General features: G+C 32.5%; 2 protein-coding genes across 3 annotated transcripts; both read left to right on the top strand.

Moving 5' to 3' along the window:
• The first annotated feature begins 77 nt into the window (after positions 1-77).
• On the top strand, positions 78-7,347 carry LOC147412070 (putative protein ABIL5). 2 transcript variants are annotated; one of them, XM_086455771.1, is made up of 8 exons: positions 78-1,519; positions 1,621-1,703; positions 2,907-3,054; positions 3,258-3,357; positions 3,943-3,979; positions 6,432-6,589; positions 6,683-6,765; positions 7,176-7,347. In XM_086455771.1, the coding sequence occupies exons 1-8, from the start codon at positions 1,394-1,396 to the stop codon at positions 7,242-7,244; spliced, it is 804 nt and encodes a 267-aa protein (XP_086311897.1). In that variant the 5' UTR covers positions 78-1,393; the 3' UTR covers positions 7,245-7,347. The 2 variants fall into 2 exon arrangements, with proteins under 2 accessions (XP_086311897.1, XP_086311906.1); XM_086455780.1 differs by having other exon boundaries at positions 1,377-1,515.
• Positions 7,348-13,693: 6,346 nt separating this feature from the next.
• On the top strand, positions 13,694-19,327 carry LOC147412069 (uncharacterized). The gene is made up of 7 exons (XM_086455754.1): positions 13,694-14,420; positions 15,620-15,951; positions 17,444-17,783; positions 18,032-18,180; positions 18,288-18,381; positions 18,834-18,905; positions 18,996-19,327. Exons 1-7 carry the CDS (start codon positions 13,872-13,874, stop codon positions 19,038-19,040), a joined length of 1,581 nt encoding a protein of 526 aa, XP_086311880.1. The 5' UTR covers positions 13,694-13,871; the 3' UTR covers positions 19,041-19,327.
• Positions 19,328-20,504: the final 1,177 nt, after the last annotated feature.

Genomic DNA, 20,504 nt, shown 5'->3' with positions numbered 1-20,504 from the left:
GGATCCTTCATTCCACTCTGTCCAAGTCAACTCGAAACTTGTACCTCAACTTTGGTGAGTCAAATATTAATAAATGATTTAAGATATTTAAAATTAATTTGTATTTAACCTTGTAAATCTGGACAGAATTGAATGGAGGAACATGATTTGTTTACCCCACTCCAAGTCTCTGGGATTATTGTTTTGTGTTTAAATTATATAACTCAGTAGAGTTTCTAACTCAAATGAGTGAAATTTTGAGTTGAGTTGAGTTGAATCTAGTTATTATTGTTTAAGATTATGAGTATGCGATTCTGATTTATTGCAATATTATCATCAATAAAACAAGGTTTCATCCCAAAGATTTGCTTAATGCCTTATTGATAATGAGTTTAAACTTTATACGTTCATAGCTTCTATTTAAGTTCTTCGTTTGGGTCTTTCCCTGTTCAAGGTTTCATCCCAATGATTTGCCATGCTTTGGCTTTAAATAAAACAAGTATACTTATAATAGTTTTAAGAAAAATGCTTAATTAATTAAGATATTTAAAGGTAAAGAAGATCACGGGGCAGAAAATTTATCACTTTATTGTTCTGCTTACATCCAAATTGAGAGGATGGAGAATCTCTTTTTAATGACTTTTGGTCGTATCTCTAATATTTTGAGAGTTTTGAGCTCACGAGACTACACCAAATTTTGTCTTCTCTCTCTCTCTCTCTCAGGACACCGACAAGGGATTTTTTTTTAGGTTTCTTGATTCGACCTCCTTGGATAAAGAGACATATTTTTTATTCCTCCCTTAAAGATAAATATTTTTTGAGTTCTCTCCATGAACGTTTGAAAAAAAAAGTTTGATCTTTGAGCACATTAGTGTCAGTAGTTACTTTACTCCCTACTCTTTGAATGCCATGTGGCATATTGTTAAGGGGTACAATCAGTTAATTGTGATACATTCATGAAAATATCGGGATTATTAAAAAAAAAATGATGTTTTTAGTTTTTTTATTTTTCCCCCAAAATCCATAATCTGTAAAAGATTGTCCTTAGAAGAAAAATTCATTTATTGCTATTAAAACCAAAGTAACAAATAATTGACGAAATCATTGTCCTTCAATTCTCAGTTTTTCACTGTCCCCTTTTCTTTGCGGGGACACTGTTGAAATGGGGACTCTTTCTTGTTCAAGAGGCAACACAATATTTATTAAAACCAAGTGAGGTGTTTAAAATATGCCTAATCATCCAGGGAGGTAAATTCCCAAAAATCACTTGGAAAAGAGAGAGAGAGAGAAAGACAATAGAGGAATAGTGCTTTTGTCATCTTTTCAGAATGTATATGTCCTTCCCTCTCCTCTTTATCTTTCATTCAAAACAGAAGACTATTAAGAAACTAAGGAGAAAAAAAGAAAAGAGAAAATGCAGGATAGCAAAGCATCTCCCACTAGTACCGATTCAGAAGCCAAATTCGACTCCAAATCATCTCCCCATGAAAACCCAGAAGACAAATTCGCACAAGTTGCTCGCTTCGAAAAATCTCTGCAAGTGCACACTCATCCCTCTCTCTCTGTTTATTTTATATTTTTAAAGATTTTTTTTTTTTTGGGGTGACTTTAAGCTTATTTTAATGTTCTCTGAAAGTGCAGGAACTCAAAGGTTTGCGATCTCAGCTTCATTATGCTGCGGATTATTGTGAAATGTCATTTTTGAAGGCCAATCATAAGAAAATGTATGCTCTCTCTCTCTCTCACACACACACACACACATTCATCACTCCTCTGAAACTCTTTCTTGTTCGAAACAAGGGGGTGGTGAACGAAACTTGAAAGTTATTGGGGTAAATTATAATTTGACCCTATGTAGTTTGGCATAATTTCATTTTGACCCCTAACGTTTTGATAATTGCACTTACCTCTCTTATAATCATCTAAGTGGTTCATTTACCCCTCTACCGTCAAACTGCCGTCAACTTGAGAGTGAAATATCTTTTGTAAAGATCATTTTACCTTCTATTTATTTTTAATATTATTCTTTTTTATAAAGAAAAATATAACTGTAAAAAAAGGGAGTTTGAATGCCTAAGCGGGGGTATTTTAATTATTGTTTTAAAATTTATTTTTTCAAATGAAAATAACATAAAACAAGTGGGTAAAATAGTAAAATACCATCTAAATTTTAACCCGTCTGAAAAAGGTAGGGTATGTGCAATTATCAAAATGTTATGGGCCAAAATGGAGTTATGCCAAACTATAAGGCTCAAAGTGTACTTTATCCAAAGTTATATAAGAAAAAACTTTGATACCTTTTTATTTTTTTACAAAACAACAATACATCTCTCTTGGTACTTGACACTTGTTCATAAAAATAGCTATCTATTTCTCAGGATCAAATTTTCGGAAAGTATAGTATTATAGTGTCCAACGAACGACTGTGATGGAAAAAAAAAGATTGTTTTTTTAGGGAAAATAATCCCATCTCTGCCGTTAATTGAACATCATCGCCGTTGAACTGTAGAAAATTCCCATTTCCCATGCCCAAAATTGTCACGTGCCACGTTTTACTATCGCTTTGGCGTAGGAATATACACCGTGTAATATGTGGCAATTTTTTGTGTCTTCGATGGTCCATCAATGATCTCTAAGATAACCCACCCCCCACCCCACCACAATCAAAAAAAAAAAAAATTAATAATAATAATAATAAATAAAAATCTGGATTTTGTACTCCTAGCCATTGGACACAAGTATCCATCATGGGCTTGGAATTCAAACATGAGCCTATTCACAAAGCCCATGGGCAAAACATTGACAGATGTCATGGTGAGCCCAAGAAAGAGAAATGGAGTCAGGTAGCTTTCCAACCCCTGGGAGTATATGATCACACAGTCTCTATAATTTGAAAAAGAATTTCTAAGGATGGTTGTTCCATGTAGGGTGATGGAAAATACAAAGGAGTATATAAGTAGGGCTATGGTTACTGTTGTTGATCATCTTGGGAGTGTCTCTGCAAATCTCGAATGTCGCCTTTCTGATTGTAACAGTTTTTCAGATTCAGAGCTTCGGATCAATTGCTTGAACCAAGTGAGTATTTTTCACAAAATTACCATAAATCATAGTATGTTTTATATAGGGATGTTTGGCTACGAAGCTTTTATTGTCCTCCCTAGGAATACCCCCATATAAGACGTTCCAAAAATAAATTGCCACCACAAAATGTTAGCTATATTGCCCTATACAAATCTACATTTTTGTTGGAAATTAATTTCCCTGCTTGTATTTTCCAGAGGCTTATCACGTGCCAACAATTTGCGGAAACACTTACTCTTTCAAAAATACGCTGCAGTGAGAATTTTCCGAGACATCACAAATGCTATATTTCCCCTCGTAAGTTTTTTTTTTTTTTTCCTTCTCTTCCAAACGGGGCATTTGGTTCGGATTGTTAGATTCTGATTTTATATTTTTTTGAGTCAAATTGTAGAAATTGATTTTCAGAATCTAATATTACATTTGGTTACATTATTTTTGCAATGAGTGGTGCTGGAGTGACTTTAAGGTTGGACCTCATACCACACATCTTTGACTTGAGAGTGGATAGGAAGCATAGAAAATTTTTCACTCGTATTTCGAGGAAATCAATCATTTGTGACTCCCATTTACTTTCACGTGAGGGTGTGCATGCGAGGTCGAATCTTAAGGTCACCTCAGCATTATTCTTTTAGAAAAAAGAAAAAAAAAAATTATAAGAATTGGGTCTTGCGTCGTATCTTATTTTAATTGACATTTTTAATTTTTATTTTTATTTTATATTATATTACGGAATTGGATTATGGGCTAGATCCGTATTCTAGAATCCAAACCAATTGCTGAACTCTGAATTTGGTTTATTTTAATGAAGATATCTTTCTTATTTGATTAAAATGTCCTCAAATATTAGCTTACAATTTCTTCCTAATATTCTTTTCTTCTCAGCAAATAGAAATCTCGACAAATTAAATGGAATTCTAAGGTACTTATCCTCCTCTCTTTACTTATAAGAAATGCTTGATTCTATTCTAAGTGTTTGAAACTCGTTGGTCCTATTCGACTCAACTTGACAGTGATTTTGAGGTGACTAGGTATACAATCATTTGCAAGTGAGGGATGGTGTATGAAATAATTAATGTAGGTAAGGCTTTGATGATGATGATGAATTTATCTACAAAGCAAGTGACCCTCTCAATTGTAAACGAGGGACAACATATTTGGTCTATTATACAAAAGAGTCGTGCTGCAGTGACCTCAAGCCGAATCCTCATATGACACTTCTTGACGTGAAAGTGGATAGGAACCATAGAGGCTTTTTCACTTTCTCGATGAAAAGCATGTATGGTTCTCATATACTTTCACGTCATGAAGTGCGATATGAGGTTCCAGCTGAGGTCACTTCAGCATTAATTTATACAAAAAGATATTAGAGGTGTTGGATCTTTTTTCCCACACCATTGGACACCATAATAATCTTTTGTATTTTTGCATACAATCATTTGCAAATGAGGGATGATATTTTCGCTTATAAGTAATTTGTTCAAGGGAGAATTTGTAAAGAAATTAAAGAAGTAAGGCTATGGGAGAGTTATTTCAATTATAGTGGAGAATACGGAAATATTTGGGCTTTGGGTCTGGCGAATAAAATATTCTATTTTTTAGATGTTAAAATTTCTTACATATATTAGTAATTTTTAATATATTTATCAACTCTTCTAGGTTGAATCAAATTTAACACAACGATTACAATATTTTAACATTTAATTAAAACATTATGTGATAACAATATTATTTTTGTCCTATCTTTTGTGGGATTAAACTTGTTTAACTTTTTTAAATAGATATTCTTTTTTATCTTTCTGAAGAAGAAGAATTCTATGTTTAAGGTGTTTGGTTATTAGTTTTTGTTTGATCCATGGGCATTTACGCTGGATAAATATAAACCAAGAACAATATCTTTCACAATAGAAGGAAGAAATGTAAGAGAAATCTAGGCATTGTAGAAAATTTTATATTGTAAAAGCATTTGATTTTTGCAAGCCAAACAAAGAATAAGTATGACCATGGATTTGATTTATCCAGGATAAAACTATCCATACAACTAGTCCACTCGTGTTAGAGTATAAGATATGGAGCATTGTAATAAGGTGTATTGTGCTACACCCTATCAAATACGATTATATTTAATCATCTAAAATGTTAGGATTAGATTAGATTTGTTATCAATAGAGATTTTCTTTGGTAGGTTATGGATAGAATTTATCTCAAGTAGGATTTGTTTTCTATATAAACCCTATTAGAGTTCTTGTAATTATCATTTGTGGAGACTTTTTTGAGCTTCTACTTCTTGAGATAGATTCTATACCTTGATGATGATGATGATCTTAATTGTGAGACTTTTCTTCAACTTGTCATTGGTTTTGAACGGTAGAAGGAAGAGGCCCCGGTGTACTGCTTGCCAAAAATCCTTCGAAGATTTAGTTAATAAGAAAAAAGACAAAAGAAGAAAAGTGATGAGAGGTTTGGGTGGAGAAGATGATGAACAGTGGAGTTGCAAAGAGAATTTCTTCTCAATGAATGAAATTGATATTTTTCCAACCTTTTCTTATTCTTTGGGAGAGAGTCTTATAGTTCAAACTTTGAGACATGTGTCACCACACAGTTGGTCCTGGTGTAATGCCAGGTAGAGGATGAGCTGAACAGAGGTTGTTGATTCTTCCCTTGGGTTCTGTGACCCTACCTCATTGAGGTTGATATTTGAATTTGATTAACAATGTCTCAATGCAATTAATGCTAACTTTGTATGATTCACTGTTTGGGGTGGGTGAGTCGGAGAATATCACATCCATCTTAAATTTGATAAGTTCTCTCAGATATTGAATTAAATAGGGAGATTTGGCCAATGGGGGAACCCTTATCTCATTAAAATCTTTGTCTTATTCAGGTATGGATACTAGGTCTGAGCTGTTATCTTACCAATCTGATATACCAGTTTAGGCGATTGACATTTACTAACCTATAAAAAGTAAAACTAGCTTATGCCTTCGCTCAAGTCATTTCGGTTTTTAGTCTTCTCTATTGTTCCCTTCAACCAGTATCCCTCTTGGTTCACACCGAGCTTACGTCTGCCTTGGTGGGTTAGGATTAGACTATCCTACTTACTATTTCTAGTTTTATTGAGATGCCTCGGGCCTGTAACAATCTTGTGCTACTACCTGTTTAGCTCGAGATTTTATTCCGGGAACACTCAGTACTCAGGGGACACGTGTCCTTATCTCAATAATGTGACAAAAAATGGTCTCCACATCATTTAAGACTAAATTCTATTCCAGATTTTCCACACCAATTCATAGTTTGATATGAAAAATCAATTTGGTTTTAAGTTAATCCGGTTTCTTCTAGTCATAATGTCAATTTACCTTTTGTAACCGCAGGAATGTTGATGATTCAGTTGTTCAAAATAATTTGTCAAAATTCATCCCAAAGGAAGAAGGCCCCATGATACTAAACACAACCGTGCACAAGCCATCTCCTATGAAGCTTTTAACATTCCATAATGGTGTTAAGAAGCCTGATACTACTTATGCTTCAGGTAGAAATACTTGCATTTTTTGGAAATCTTCTTTCTTCTCTCTAGTTTCACCTTGCTTGGAATTTTTTTTTTTATTATCTTGGTTCATTTCAGGATTTGGGCTATCTGCAGTATTACACCTTCGCGAAGGTCAATCTTTACCATCGAAACCCCAGAATCCTTCTTTTCATTTTCAGGTAAGGTTCTTAGACATCAAATGCCTTTTATAGTCAAGATTAATTAAGCTAATTTAAATTACATTGTTTCTTAATTATTTGAAGTTTATGTGACTTTAATTAGTTAGTGCTAGATTTCGTATTATATAAATAAAGAAGAAAAAGGCCGACAAGCGTTAACCCGATTAGTAATTGGACTGTAAGGGGCAATCGATGTCTTGAATCTAATAGGTGATTGATCATCAGGGATATACTGTACACCATGAAAGTGTTGTGCAATTGTACCCAAATTGGGGATCAAAGGGAAAATCTTGGCATTTTTATGTTTGACAGAGGAATAAAGAGAAATCCATGGGAATTTTTGTAGTGTTGTATGTTCTTTTTTTTTTTTGCTCTCGTAGTTTGATCTAAATTTCATCTTCACGCTGCAGGAAACTAAAAAACTACGACGTAATGGGAAAAATCGAAGATCATTGCAAATCCTTCGGAGGGCCAAATGAACAACATATATCGTTTTTAACTCTGTTTTCAAAGAAAGATGCAGTAAATATTTACATTTTATGTTACTTCTAGTATAACTAAGTTGCTTCTGGTTTCTGCCTATTCTTCATTTGTTGCTTTTGTATTTACTTTTTATTTATCAAAAAGTGATTTTAGGACCAAAAAGTGGGAGGCAGTCCCCAAACACTACCTTAAAACTGGGGAGAAGGTTGTGTAAAAGTAGGGGTGCAACTTGGTTCGGCTTGAGGCCAAATTAGAACCGAACCAAATTGCCATAGAACCAAATCAACCCGAACCGAGCTAAAGTCGGTTTGGTTCTGTTCGGTTCTATGGATTGCCAATGCCAATATCTTCAAAACCTAATTGAATCAACATATTTTTAATAAAAATAAATAGGTATGCATATGAAATATCATATAATGAGTCATTAATCTATCCAAAATCATTAATGTATCCATTCAAAAAAAAAAAAGGTCAATAGTTTTTTCATCAATTAAAGAAAGTCATTAATCTCATCCATCCAAAAAAAAATTGTCATTAATCTATCCATAAAAAATAAAATAAAAATCAATTTATAGTATAGTTTATTAAATAGATTAATAATATTTATTCATAATTTTATTAATATAAGGAGTTGGTTCTCAGTTTGATTCAGTTCTTATAAGGCATGAACCAAGAATCGAACAAAATTGGTCGACTCTCTATTTTGTTAACCCGGTACCGAACAGAACTTCATTATAAACCGAATCAAATCAATCCAAAGCTCTCGATTTGAACCAGCCAAGTTGGCACCCCTATGTAAAAGTGTAAACACAGAGGTCTTTCCAATGCCTAATTCCTGTTGGGATTGATTTGGGTCTCATTCATGGCCCATGCGATGAGTATACAAAGGGCTTTTAAGGTCTAATCTATGCTGGAAAGAATTTGGGCCTAAAATTTGTAGCCCATGGGTTGGGTTTAAAGCATACCGTGTGGGTATGGAATTAGGGATCACTTTTGACCCATAGGTTGTGTCGAAAAAGGATTTTAACGCCTAATTAATGTTGGCAAAGATTCAGTTTTTATGGCCCATGGGCTACATATGTCAATAAATTTTCCTTAATTCACATACATTATGACTTATGAGAGACATCTGAAAATTGGCTTAGTCTTTGTTAAAACTTAAAACTAGCCAAATGCACTTGTACGTATTAGTAATCATCCCGTAATCAATGAATGGGGGTTCGAAAAATATTAACACATATCCATGATGTTAAATTCAATAAAAAACCTTCTCTTTCTAAATTAGAAAGCATCGTGTATCAGCTTTTTACATCCAAAAACATGGTTGAGATTTTAATTTTAAGAGTTGGAATAGTAATAATTCAGAGACAACTTCAGCCACAAAAAAAAACAAAATTTAAGAGCAAATCATTTATTAATTCAGCAAATCATCAATTGTGTTTACTGGCGAAATATCATTATCACATTTCTCAATCAGTTGAAACTAACAATGCCTTGAGATTTATCACGTTCTTGTATGTTCAAGAAATTTCTACGAGAGCTTAATCTATTATTGGTATTATTAATTTAATAATAAAAACAAGATAGAAATAAAAGAAGAAAACTTAGTACGGTGTTTTATTTAAGTTTTACATTTTGAATTATTCATATTTTAGTTTCCTCCCATATCTCATTACTCCTTGAAACCTTTGTGTTATTAAGCTAATTTGAGTATGAATGTTGTTAATAGGATGAATTATATAATGTTGGAAACTGTCATAAATTGTGTTATTAAGCTCATTTGGGTATGAATGTTGTTAAGAGGATGAATTATATAATGTTGCAAACTGTCATAAAAATTATATGAAAAATGAAGTATTGTATGTTTCTCATAACTAAAGTACTGAAAATGAAATGCACGTGAAGTTTTCAAGAAAATGAAATGGTGATGGGCTTTTCGAGAAAAGTGCTAGCAAGAACACATTTAATATAGAGTTGTTTTAACAATTTAAACACACCCAAAATATATTTCATATAATGGTGAGACTCGCTAGTTATTTCATATATAACGGTGGGGAATCCAATTCTTAAAGTTTAATTATTAATATTTTCCATGCCTAAGATTTTTTACACACTTTCTCAATCACTCACCATTTTTTTTGACTAATTATTTTATCCTTTATATTTTTAAATAAATTTTAATTACCCATATTCTTTTTTTAACAATTGTTACACATTTTTTCGGTCACACCAATTCTTCAAAGATTTATGTTAATTTTTACAATTTTCATGACTTTTGATCTTTTTTACTTACTTATATTAATTGTAAAATTTCATAATAATTAATTATTTTGATTTTTCGTTAATAATTTTATATATTTTCTTTGCTATTGACTAATTTTTTTAGGTTATAATAATTATTACTATTTTTATTTAACTAACTTCATAAATTGTAATTAATTTTAATGAATAATATTTTGATTTTTGGTTAAGAATTGTTCACATTTTCTTGCCAGTTACCAATTCTTAGGAGATTTAGGTCTTTTAGATTTTTTTCATGATTTTTAAGTATTTTTTACTTATATAAAATAATTATAACTGATTTTAAAAATTAAAGATTTTTTTTATTTCTGTTTGATAATTTTTAGATATTTTCTTTGCCACTCACTATTCTTTTACCATTAATGATAAGGTTTATTGTTTTTATAAATTTTATTTAAATTAATAATTTATAATTAATTTTCATAATTAAATATCTATTTTTTGTTAATAATTTTTACACGTTTACTTGGCCACCTACCATTTTTATTTTTCCAATAAAGTCATTTTGTTAAATTTTGCTGAATTTTTTGCTTGCAAATCTTTTCATGGGACTTTGTCGCGATTTAATTGTTTGTCCACTTTTCTATGTTTCAAACACAACTAGAAATAGAAAACTTTTGAATTTTGTACTCTTTAAATCACAAATTCGATTGAGTCAAACAAATTTTCATAAATTCGAACTATCTATATAATAAAACACGACAATGGGTTGCACCCCATCTACAATTTCATGAGGTATAAATGTCCCCTCCATGGGTCCATGCTACCTCACTTCATTAGTTCATTATCTTTCCTCTTCATCCCCTTTCAACTTTATTATTTTTCCTCTCCTCCCCCTCCCCCTTTTTTAATAATATATTTCTAATTTTATTATTATTATTTTTTACCTCATTTTCAATCAAAATAACATCCAGTTAACTTCACTATATTTCCTCTTATCTACAATTTTACTATGACCCTTTTAATGTCTTGATGTAGTTTTTAAGTTAAAAGGGGCAAAAATGTAAAAATAATAAAATTGAAGGAACATTCTTAAAAGGTTTTGAGATTAAGAGAGTAAAAGAAAAAAAAGTTGGAGAAGTATTAGGTGCTGTTTGTTAAACTGAAAAAAATAAGTGCTGAATAGCATTAAGCACTGAATTTAAGTGCTGAAAAAGTTGTTTGTTTAGATGCTGATTATGTTTGTTACACATTGCTGAAACTGATAAATTGTCTTTGTTTACCCTTACAATCATATTATACATTGTTTGCATGTTTTAAATGCTTATTTATTATCAAACACAATAAAATATTATTTCTTATAAAATTAAAATACAATTTATTTTTAAATAATAAATAATAGTAAAATCTTCAATTTATAAATAATAATTTCTATTTATAAAAGCCCACAAATTTCAAATTAAAAATAATAATGTCATACAAGTCACAAAATTTGAAATCAACTTTAAAAATAACTTAATTTTTTATGAATAATTTTCCGATGGAAATGAAGGATATGTAATTATAAAAGCACCCTATGAATTAATAAGGGCAACCCACATTATAGCCATTTTTGTTTTGTTTTATATGGATTAAAATTTTTGGAATGACCAAATTTTTAGTGAGGATATTTATATGGTCTAGAGATCATCCTCACCAAAAATCAGTTTATTCTGAACTTCTAACTCGTTAAAAATAGTTTTCAAAAAAAAAAAAAAAAATGGACAATTTATGGTTCTTGAACTTGTTTTGATAGGGTTAAAAGTTTCAAGATGTGCTGATTTTTTGTGAGAATGATCTCCTCATTGTAGAGATCATCATCACCAAAAATCAACTCATTCCAAAAATTTTAACCCATATAAGACAAAATAATTTAGCTATGGTGTGGGTTTATTAATTGGGGTTCTTATCTTATCCTACTTATCCATTATAAAGGTAATATCCTTTTAAAATAACAAAGGGCATACTTGTCCGTGTTCAAAAAAGCGAAGTGCTTACTGCTTCAGCTTTTTCCAGCATCAAAATAGTGCTGGATTTTTTTCACTTATTTTCAGCAATAAGCACGAGTAAACAAACGCGCTATTTTGACAAAAGTGTTGAATTTAATTTTTTTCAGCAATAAGCACTGAAAAATAATGCAAACAAACACCACCTTAGTAAGGAAAAGGGAGATAAGGAAAGATAACAAAATGGGTTAAAGAGGAATTATAGTGAAATTAGAGTGACATTATTGAAAATAGGGTAAAAGAAAAAATATAATAAAAATCAAACGGGATATTATTGAAAAAAATGGATGGGGAAAGGAAAGACAATAAAACTAAAGGAGGTGAAAATGAAAGGCAAGGAGTAGTGTCGACTCTACGAAAATATAGTTGAATGGGACATTTACAAACCACCCCCCACCCCCAATCAAGAAAAACTATAACAAGGTGGGTCCTACAATGTTTTTATTATAAAGATTGAAAAGAGTCATCTCGAATCATACATTATGGCCCACGTCATAACCCTCGGGGGCTAGAAAGATTTGCATGAATCATCTAGGCGTGGTTATAAAATTGGGAAATTATATTAACATGTCACTAAGGTGCGGGTCCAAGTTTATCATTTAAACAAAAAAACACACCTTAAAATAATTTTGATTTTAAGAGCACCCAAGGAATTAACCCCTCTCCACATTCTTTCACCCTCATTTATATGTATATTGTCTTCTCTCGTGAACCAACATAGCAAAAATTCCAGGGTCAACTCCAGAAGAAATGTATGTTTATGATCTTCTTCTTCTCTTTCTCATCCTCCAATCCTCCCCCTATTTTGATCCCTCTTTCTCCGTTCTCGTCTTCATTTTAATCCTCATTCGATCATTTTCCTTCTTCTCATCCTTATTTGATATCTCTCTTATCCGTTCTCCTTTTTCTTCTTCTTCAATGGAGTTGTCAGAATCTCTTCATTGCAAAATTCGATGGAATTATCAAAGTCGTTGGAGGATAGCAGGAGTGCAGGGATATAATAGAGGTGCCCTTTGACATGGAGTATCCAAAAACATTATTTTACTTTTTGAGGTTCCCCTAAAATACGAGGGCCTTAGATTTTCTTGGTGTATAATTTCCCTTTAAAATCATTGGGCTAACTATGCCATTTGTGTCCACTATTATATCTGTTTTAATTTGATATTTCAAATTTGAATCAAGGATTTGGGTTTTGATGGTGATTTGATATGATAATCATCAAATTTGATAACCCATCATCAACCATATATTGTTAAACATAAGAAGCTTTTCATTATTTTATATATCAAATCAGATTTCATCTTGCCCGTATCCTTACTTAATGGTTACTCAATCCTCGTATAACTGCTATTAGCATCTCAACTTTTACTTGTTAAACCCCAATTAAATAAAAATAAATAAATTGACTGACAAACAAAAAGTTGGGTGACAATAGAAATTCTCCATTTTTTATTTTTATTTTTTTGTAGAGTTTATTTTGTTTGATTTAGAATTTTATATGAGGAAATTTTCCAAAACATGCACAACTTATGTCCAAATTACGATTTTGGTATATCATTTTAATTCACAAAACATGCATTTTAAGTAAATTCGTCACTTTTATAATCAACGAATTCATTAGTATATCTGCGAATTCCTAAATATTAAAGTGACGAACTCACGAGTTTGTAGGTTATAAAAATGATGAATTCATATTTTAGGAATTAAAATGAACCCACCAGGGACTAGCTAAGATGGTAAGGGTGATTGGGTATGCTCTTTAGGTCACACATTCGAATCTTATACGTCCCTCCATTAATTTGGTTATATTTAATTGGTGTCATGTGCAGGGTGGTACTGGTTGGTACATGCGACTTGCAAAGCAAATAAAAAACCTATATTGAACTCAGAATTTCATGTGTGTAATTCCAATGAAGATTCAAGCCTAATTCCAATGCTGAAGTTTTGATGTGTGTAATTCTTAACATTGAGGTAATAACTTGAAACAAAATTTTGCAATGTTTGAAGGTCTGTTTTAATCTTTAGCGAGGATGTGAGAAATAATTAGCCAAATTGGAGTGTAATAAGTAAAAGTTGGTTGCTAATAGCGTTTTCTCCAGATGGGCCTGCTATTATTCGGACCCAAATGCAATACATCGAGAGCCCATACATCGAAGTCCTATTCTCTTCTAGGGCGCAAAACCACGCAAGTGCTCTCCTCTTCTGCAAAAGCGTTATCGATCTGCATCTGTGGTAACTGAAACTCCGCAAAACCCTAAGCTTTGTTTCTGGAACTCTGCTAACTTAACCACCATAAAACCCTAACTCTCTTCTCTGCAACTCCAAGCAAGAGCAATCATGGCGGCCTCTTACGATTACGAAGATTCGGCTGGGTACGACGAAATGGGCGGAGGCCATCGTCAACAACAGCAACAGGACTTAGGGTACGATCCAAACTTTGTTCCCGACTCTGTGAAAACCTTTGTGGGTCATCTATACAGACACATAAGAGAGAAGAATGTGTACGAGATTCACCAGATGTACGAGGGTTCGTTTCAGAAACTAAGTGATCGGATGTTCAAGGAGAGTCCATGGCCTTCGGTTGATGCGGTGGCCCCATACGTTGATCATGATCATGTCTTCTGTTTGTTGTATCGTGAGATGTGGTTTAGGCATCTGTACGCAAGGTTGTCTCCGACACCGAAGCAGCGGATCGATTCTTGGGACAACTATTGTAGTTTGTTTCAAGTGGTGTTGCATGGAGTGGTGAATATGCAGTTGCCGAATCAGTGGTTGTGGGATATGGTGGATGAGTTTGTTTATCAATTTCAGTCGTTTTGCCAGTATCGAGCGAAGATGAAGAGTAAGACTGAACAAGAGATCGCACTTCTCAGACAGTTTGATCAGGTAGTTATAATTTGTGGTTAATTAGCCATTGAATTGGAAGAGAAAGATGGAAACTTTTAATTTTGATAGTTTTTTGTATTTTTAAATGGTTAAATTGAGTTTGTTTCTTTTAATTTTGTGTTTAATTTACTTGATAAATTGTTTGATTTCTGGAGTTTTAGGGAATTTGTTAGATTGTTTTGAATAAATATTTATTTTTTTAATTGTGGGATTTCTTCAATGTTTTGATCAATGGGTGGACTGCAGATGAATTTTATAAGGTATGTGTTTATTTTATTTACATAATTCATGGTTTTATGGCCTTTGTGGTTACAAGGTTTGAAGTGACTTCATATGGAGTTTTTGTGGGTTTATTTGTGTTGGATTGAACAGATTATGAGAATTCCAGTGTGTATCTGCTTTTTGTAGTATTTAGTGCACAAGATTTTTACTACATGATTCAATATTTGTTAGGTACCACTCTCTTACTCACTTTTAGCTCTTTTTAAGTTTTTTTTTTTTTTTTTTCATAAAAAAAAAATCAGTTCAGGGTTTGATAGAAAAAATGTACTACTTGCACTGGTATATTGTAGATTTTGAGTTTATGATTAAATTTTAAAGGTCACAAGGGTCGTTGTTGTCATCCGAGTCTTATTCCAACTGTTGGGACTTGGGATAGGTGATCTGGTCTTTGAAACTCCTTTTATCTGGTGGTGCTATTTTTGGCCTGTTTTTTTTCATATAATTAATCGAGTGGAAATCCTTCATGTCTATCCGTGATTGTGCTCATTTCAATGGCATGTAAATTTTTTTTTTTTTTTTGGACGTATTGTTCCTCTTGTTTTATTGGAGCTTGGTTTTTATCGGAGATAGAGGGGTCTTTCTGAGGATTTTTTGGGGAGATTGGGATTGGGTATGTAATCGTTTGGGGAGTTCTTAAGTTTTGCCTTTTCTCTTTTTTTGTTCAACTCTTTTGGAATGGTCATCTTGCCCATTCCCTATTTAATAAATTATTTTCATTCATAAAAAATATATTTTTCCCCGTTTTAATTAGTCTTAGGTGATGCCGGGCCAAATTAGGATGGAGATGCCCATGAATTGCTGTTATTGACATAATCCACTCTCTAGATATATAGTTCTTTTTTGTGGTTGTAGTTATAGTTGATTATCCTAATACTATGTGTTGCATTTACCATAAAAATTTGTTGGTGTTTTTATAGGCATGGAATGTGTATGGTGTGCTCAACTTCTTGCAAGCGCTTGTGGAGAAGTCCATGATCATCCAGATCTTGGAGCAGGAGAAAGAAGGTGGGGAGCAATTCACTGCTACCGATGGATATGATTACAATGGCGGAAGCAATGTCTTGAAAGTGTTGGGGTATTTTAGTATGGTGGGGTTGCTTCGAGTTCATTGTCTACTTGGTGATTATCACACTGGTCTGAAGTGTTTGCTTCCTATTGACATTAGTCAATCGGGTGTTTACACCAGTGTTATTGGAAGCCACATAACTACCATATATCATTACGGGTTTGCCAACCTTATGTTGAGGAGGTATATTGCATTCCCTTTGTCCATTTACGTTTCTTTTCTGCGTGTTTCCGTTTTCTGTTTGGGCTAATAAAGTATGGATCTTCTGTGCTGTTCAATTTTTAATGAAAAAATGATATTTTTCTGCAGTTTTATTGTGTTCAGAAAATTTCTGATATCTATTAGCAAATTGATAGTTATTAGGATACATTGTTAGATGTTTTCAATTTCTTTAAGGGATTAGCATCTTAATCTATAATTAGGTATGGAAATCATATTTTACCTAATTGAATGAAATAGAATGCGTTCTAAAATATATATGATTCAAAGGTGCCTCCTTTGATTGATTGGTGTTACTCTGATCCACCCAGAAATCTAGATTTCCAGCGTAACCCCATCAGATATGTGATTTTCTAGCACCATATGATTCAGTTTGACTATTTTTCTTCCTTCCCTTAAGTTGCTTTCTGCTTTAAATTCATGTCTGTTTTTGCCTAGTTCACACCCAATTTGAGCCCTGACTTGAAATATATGATAAACCTATTTCAGTTTAGATGATAGCTCATATATATATGTAAAGGGTTAATGGTTAGCAAGAAAAGCTGGGTTCAAGGGGTTTTGAACCTAGGATGTGGGAACAACACTTCACATGGCTCGCCAACTTAGCTAAGTTGGCACTTCAGATATTAGCCCAGATTTACTATTTACTGCTCTTAAACTCCTAGAAAAGCTATGTGGCGAACCTTTGTTCAAACTGTATAAAAAGCCTTTTGTGCTGTCCTAGAGTTCAAGAAGAAAATTTTGGATTCATGTTTCTGTTAAATTATCCAAAATTCTTGTAGACTATAATAGGCATTGGCGAGAAAAGAGATTTAGACGTTTGGAGACCTGGCATTTAAAGATTATGCTTGTGTTGGAGAAAATAGAGAAGTGGTGAAAGCATGCTTATGAGGGTTGGGATGCAAGGATTGTTTTGACAATGGTTGCATGTGCCAAATTTAGTACCCAATGCATGAAAGAGTTGGACCTTCTTTTTTGTTTTGTGTGTGTGTGTGTGTTTGTTTTTTTCTCCTACTTTGAACTAAATCAATGGTCTGGCCCCAGGTTGAGTTTATTTTTTTATTTTTTGCGTTTTTCTGATAGATATAAGATGGTGGTAGTTGTTGACACCAAATTTGGTAGTAGAAGTTCTGATAGCATACTTGATGCCCATAAGATTTAAGGGGAGGGATAGGAGATTTGTTGAAGGAAACATGGGTTTTTTTTTTGAACGATATAAATTGAATATATATTACAAGGGCAATGGTCATAAATACCTTCGGATTTGCTGAACGTGGAAAATTTCTTTAATTGCTGAAGGGGGTGGGGAGGTGGGGGGGGGGGGGCTTTCAGTTTTTGTTTTAACAGTCCCTTTCTCCATCTGATATTTGTCTTTATGATTTGTATCTGCCCCTCTTTATATGTGCTTGTGTATTGTATATTATCTGGCACCAATATGTTTGTGAGCTTTTTGTAGGTACGTGGAAGCAATACGTGAATTCAGTAAGATTCTTTTGTACATCTTCAAGACCAAGCAATATCATCAGAAATCTCCTCAGTATGAGCAGATTCTAAAGAAGAACGAGCAGATGTATGCCTTGCTGGCAATTTCCCTTTCTTTGTGTCCTCAAGTGAAACTTGTTGCAGAGGATGTGAACACTCAATTGAGGGAGAAATATGGTGACAAGATGATGAGGATGCAGAGGTACGATGATGAGGCCTATGCTCTATATGATGAACTTTTTTCATACGCATGCCCAAAGTTTATTACTCCTTCAGCTCCAGTTTATGAAGAACCTCTTGTAAATTACAACCAGGTGGATGTCACCCTTTTATTTGAATTCTTTTATTTTGTTTGGATTCTATTTTTTATATTATATTTGTTTATATATGGACCCCCCCTCCTTTTTTTTTTGTTGCGGGGGTAGCTATGTTGGAAGCATCGGATCTCATTTTAAGATACATAATTCATTGTGGCTGGGTTTCTGGACTTGATCCTACATTTGGTCCCTATCTTCCAATGAAAAGTTTTTCCCCCAGATTATGAATGATTCTTCTGTTGCAGGATGCTTATAGACTTCAATTAAAGTTGTTCCTTTATGAAGTGAAGCAGCAACAGTTATTATCAGGCGTCCGGACCTTCTTGAAATTGTACTCGACCATCACAATTGGGAAACTTGCTACTTATATGGAAGTAGATGAACCCACTGTCAGGTTGGTGCTTTCTATCTTGGACAAAGATTCCATTTCGGTTTTCCATATCATTTACTCTCCAAATTTTTATTCTATTCTGAGGTGTTGAGATTTGTTTGCTTACACAGGTCAATCTTGATGACTTACAAACACAAAACACATTCAGTTGATATTGATGGGAAGATTATCTCCAATGCTGATGTGGATTTTTACATTATTGATGTATGCCCTCCCATTATCTCTCTTTGGATTAAAATGGATGATCTCTCTCTCTGTGAATAGTAAATCCAACTATCCAAGAATGAAAAAAGGAAAGAAAAACCCACACCACTTACTCAGGATCTAGACCTCTCCATCTGCTGTTTACACCTATCAGAAAAAGGAAAAATCTTGAACACCGTCATATTTAGTTCATACTAAATAAATGGGTTTGAACAGTAATGCAAAAACATGACTTGTGAGCATGCTCATGCATAATACATCAATTTTGAGAAAATAGGAAAACAAATATAAGGTTAAAAAATTATAATATACCAAGATGACAAGAATGCACAAAAGTAGGTTAATCATTCTTCTGAGAAACACATTATGCTTGGGCCATCCCAAATTCTAAACATTTGTGGGCATATTTTAGAAGAGCTGTGTAGGAACTCACCATCCATCTTTCAATGCAGGATGTGATACATGTCGTTGAATCCAAATCAACAAAGCGATATGGTGATTACTTTATGCGTCAGATTGTTAAGGTACTTGTTTTCTTGATTTTGTTTATAGTGCTGCTGTTTCCCTGCTCTTCTCAGCTAATTCTTTGAGTCGCCTCCATAATGTGTCTGCAGCTTGAAGAGGTGATCAATGATCTGGACAGAGTAAAACTGGACTGAGTCTTCCCATCGTGTCTGAGGATTGATTTGCTTTAATCCTTCAGTCGCCCCTTTTGTCTCATGAGTTGTTGAGATTTGTGCTAGTTTTCTTGTTCTTTTTTCTTTATCTTTTTTAATTTTATCCCGTACTTCTTTGAGTTAGTGAATGTAGCTCTCGTTTAACGGTGATGTAATTTTGTTAGCTTATTTGATGTTCAACAGAACTTTTTTTTATTTTTCCATTAGAAATGTTCATACAATTTGCCAACTCCGTAATGTATTCTCCTCAGGGGGAAATTAATCTATTATATCTCTTTCCTCAAATATTGCTCTTTGCCTATCCTATATCTTTTATTCAAGAAATTAAGCCAACCAGCATTTATGAAATGATTTGTTTGAATTTTGGTGTTGATAGTTTGATATAGATTTTCTTGGTTTAAGATTTCCTACTATACATGACTGGAAGCATTGATTTTGAAACTTTGAATGTTTTCATATATTCTAGTCATACAGTCCATGCACACTTCGCTGATGATGTCTTATATTGAAGAGAAGCTTAAGTTTATGGGGGAGATTGAAGATACCTTTGAAAAGAAAGGAAGTGCAGAAATCTATTTGAAATTCTCTTTTATTGTATATATCTTATCTATAACATAAAAGATATGTGTAATTGAATTTCTCAAGAAAATAAATTATATTTTAATAAGAAAATTTATCAAATTATTGTCGGTATTTTATTTTATTATCAACATATTATTAAGTTATAGGTATTATCAGAATATTAATGTATTTTTTTTTAAGAGAATAAATTACCTTAAAAAAAAAAGTAAATATTTTAATTTGACCTAGGAGAGAAAGAGAAGTCAAATTTGATATATGGTAGAGAGAAGACAAAAGTTTCTTTTACAAGTTATGTCTTCTCTCTCTTTCCATTTTCCTCTTTTTTTCTTTTTTAAATTTTCTCTTCATTTTCGTTCATGCGATTTGTGGGCGGGCGAGAAACATAGAGTAAACAATTTTTTTTATTCTACTTCCTCCAGTTTTTTATACGTCCTCCATGTGGTCAAGGTTCAAAATATCTACTTCTTTATCATTCTATTGTTGTACAAATATTTTGTCTAATTCCTTATAAAATTAAAATTTTTTAAATATATTTTCTTATAATTTCTTGTAAAATTTCACAAATACAAAAATCTATAATGTTATGTATTTATTGAATTTTATAAGAAATTATACAAAAATATATTAAAATTTTTGGATTTTATAATAAATTAAATAAAAATATAATCACCAATGAGGTGTTCAAGTCTTTATTGAAATGATTTTTCAAGAAATTAGATTAAAATATAATAAAAAAATTGAATTTTATAAAGAATTAGATAACAATTTGATTTTGATTATTACTTGTAACACTTTAGTAAATATTAAGAAGTTTTGTAATTATTTAAAAATTTACCAAATAAAGAAATGATTTTAGCTGCGTAG

This window comes from Akebia trifoliata, chromosome 1 (assembly GCF_017979445.1).
Source record: "Akebia trifoliata isolate Shusen 1 chromosome 1, ASM1797944v1, whole genome shotgun sequence".
In the NCBI taxonomy this organism is placed as follows: Eukaryota; Viridiplantae; Streptophyta; class Magnoliopsida; order Ranunculales; family Lardizabalaceae; genus Akebia; species Akebia trifoliata.
This window is presented reverse-complemented; position numbering and strand designations above follow the sequence as displayed.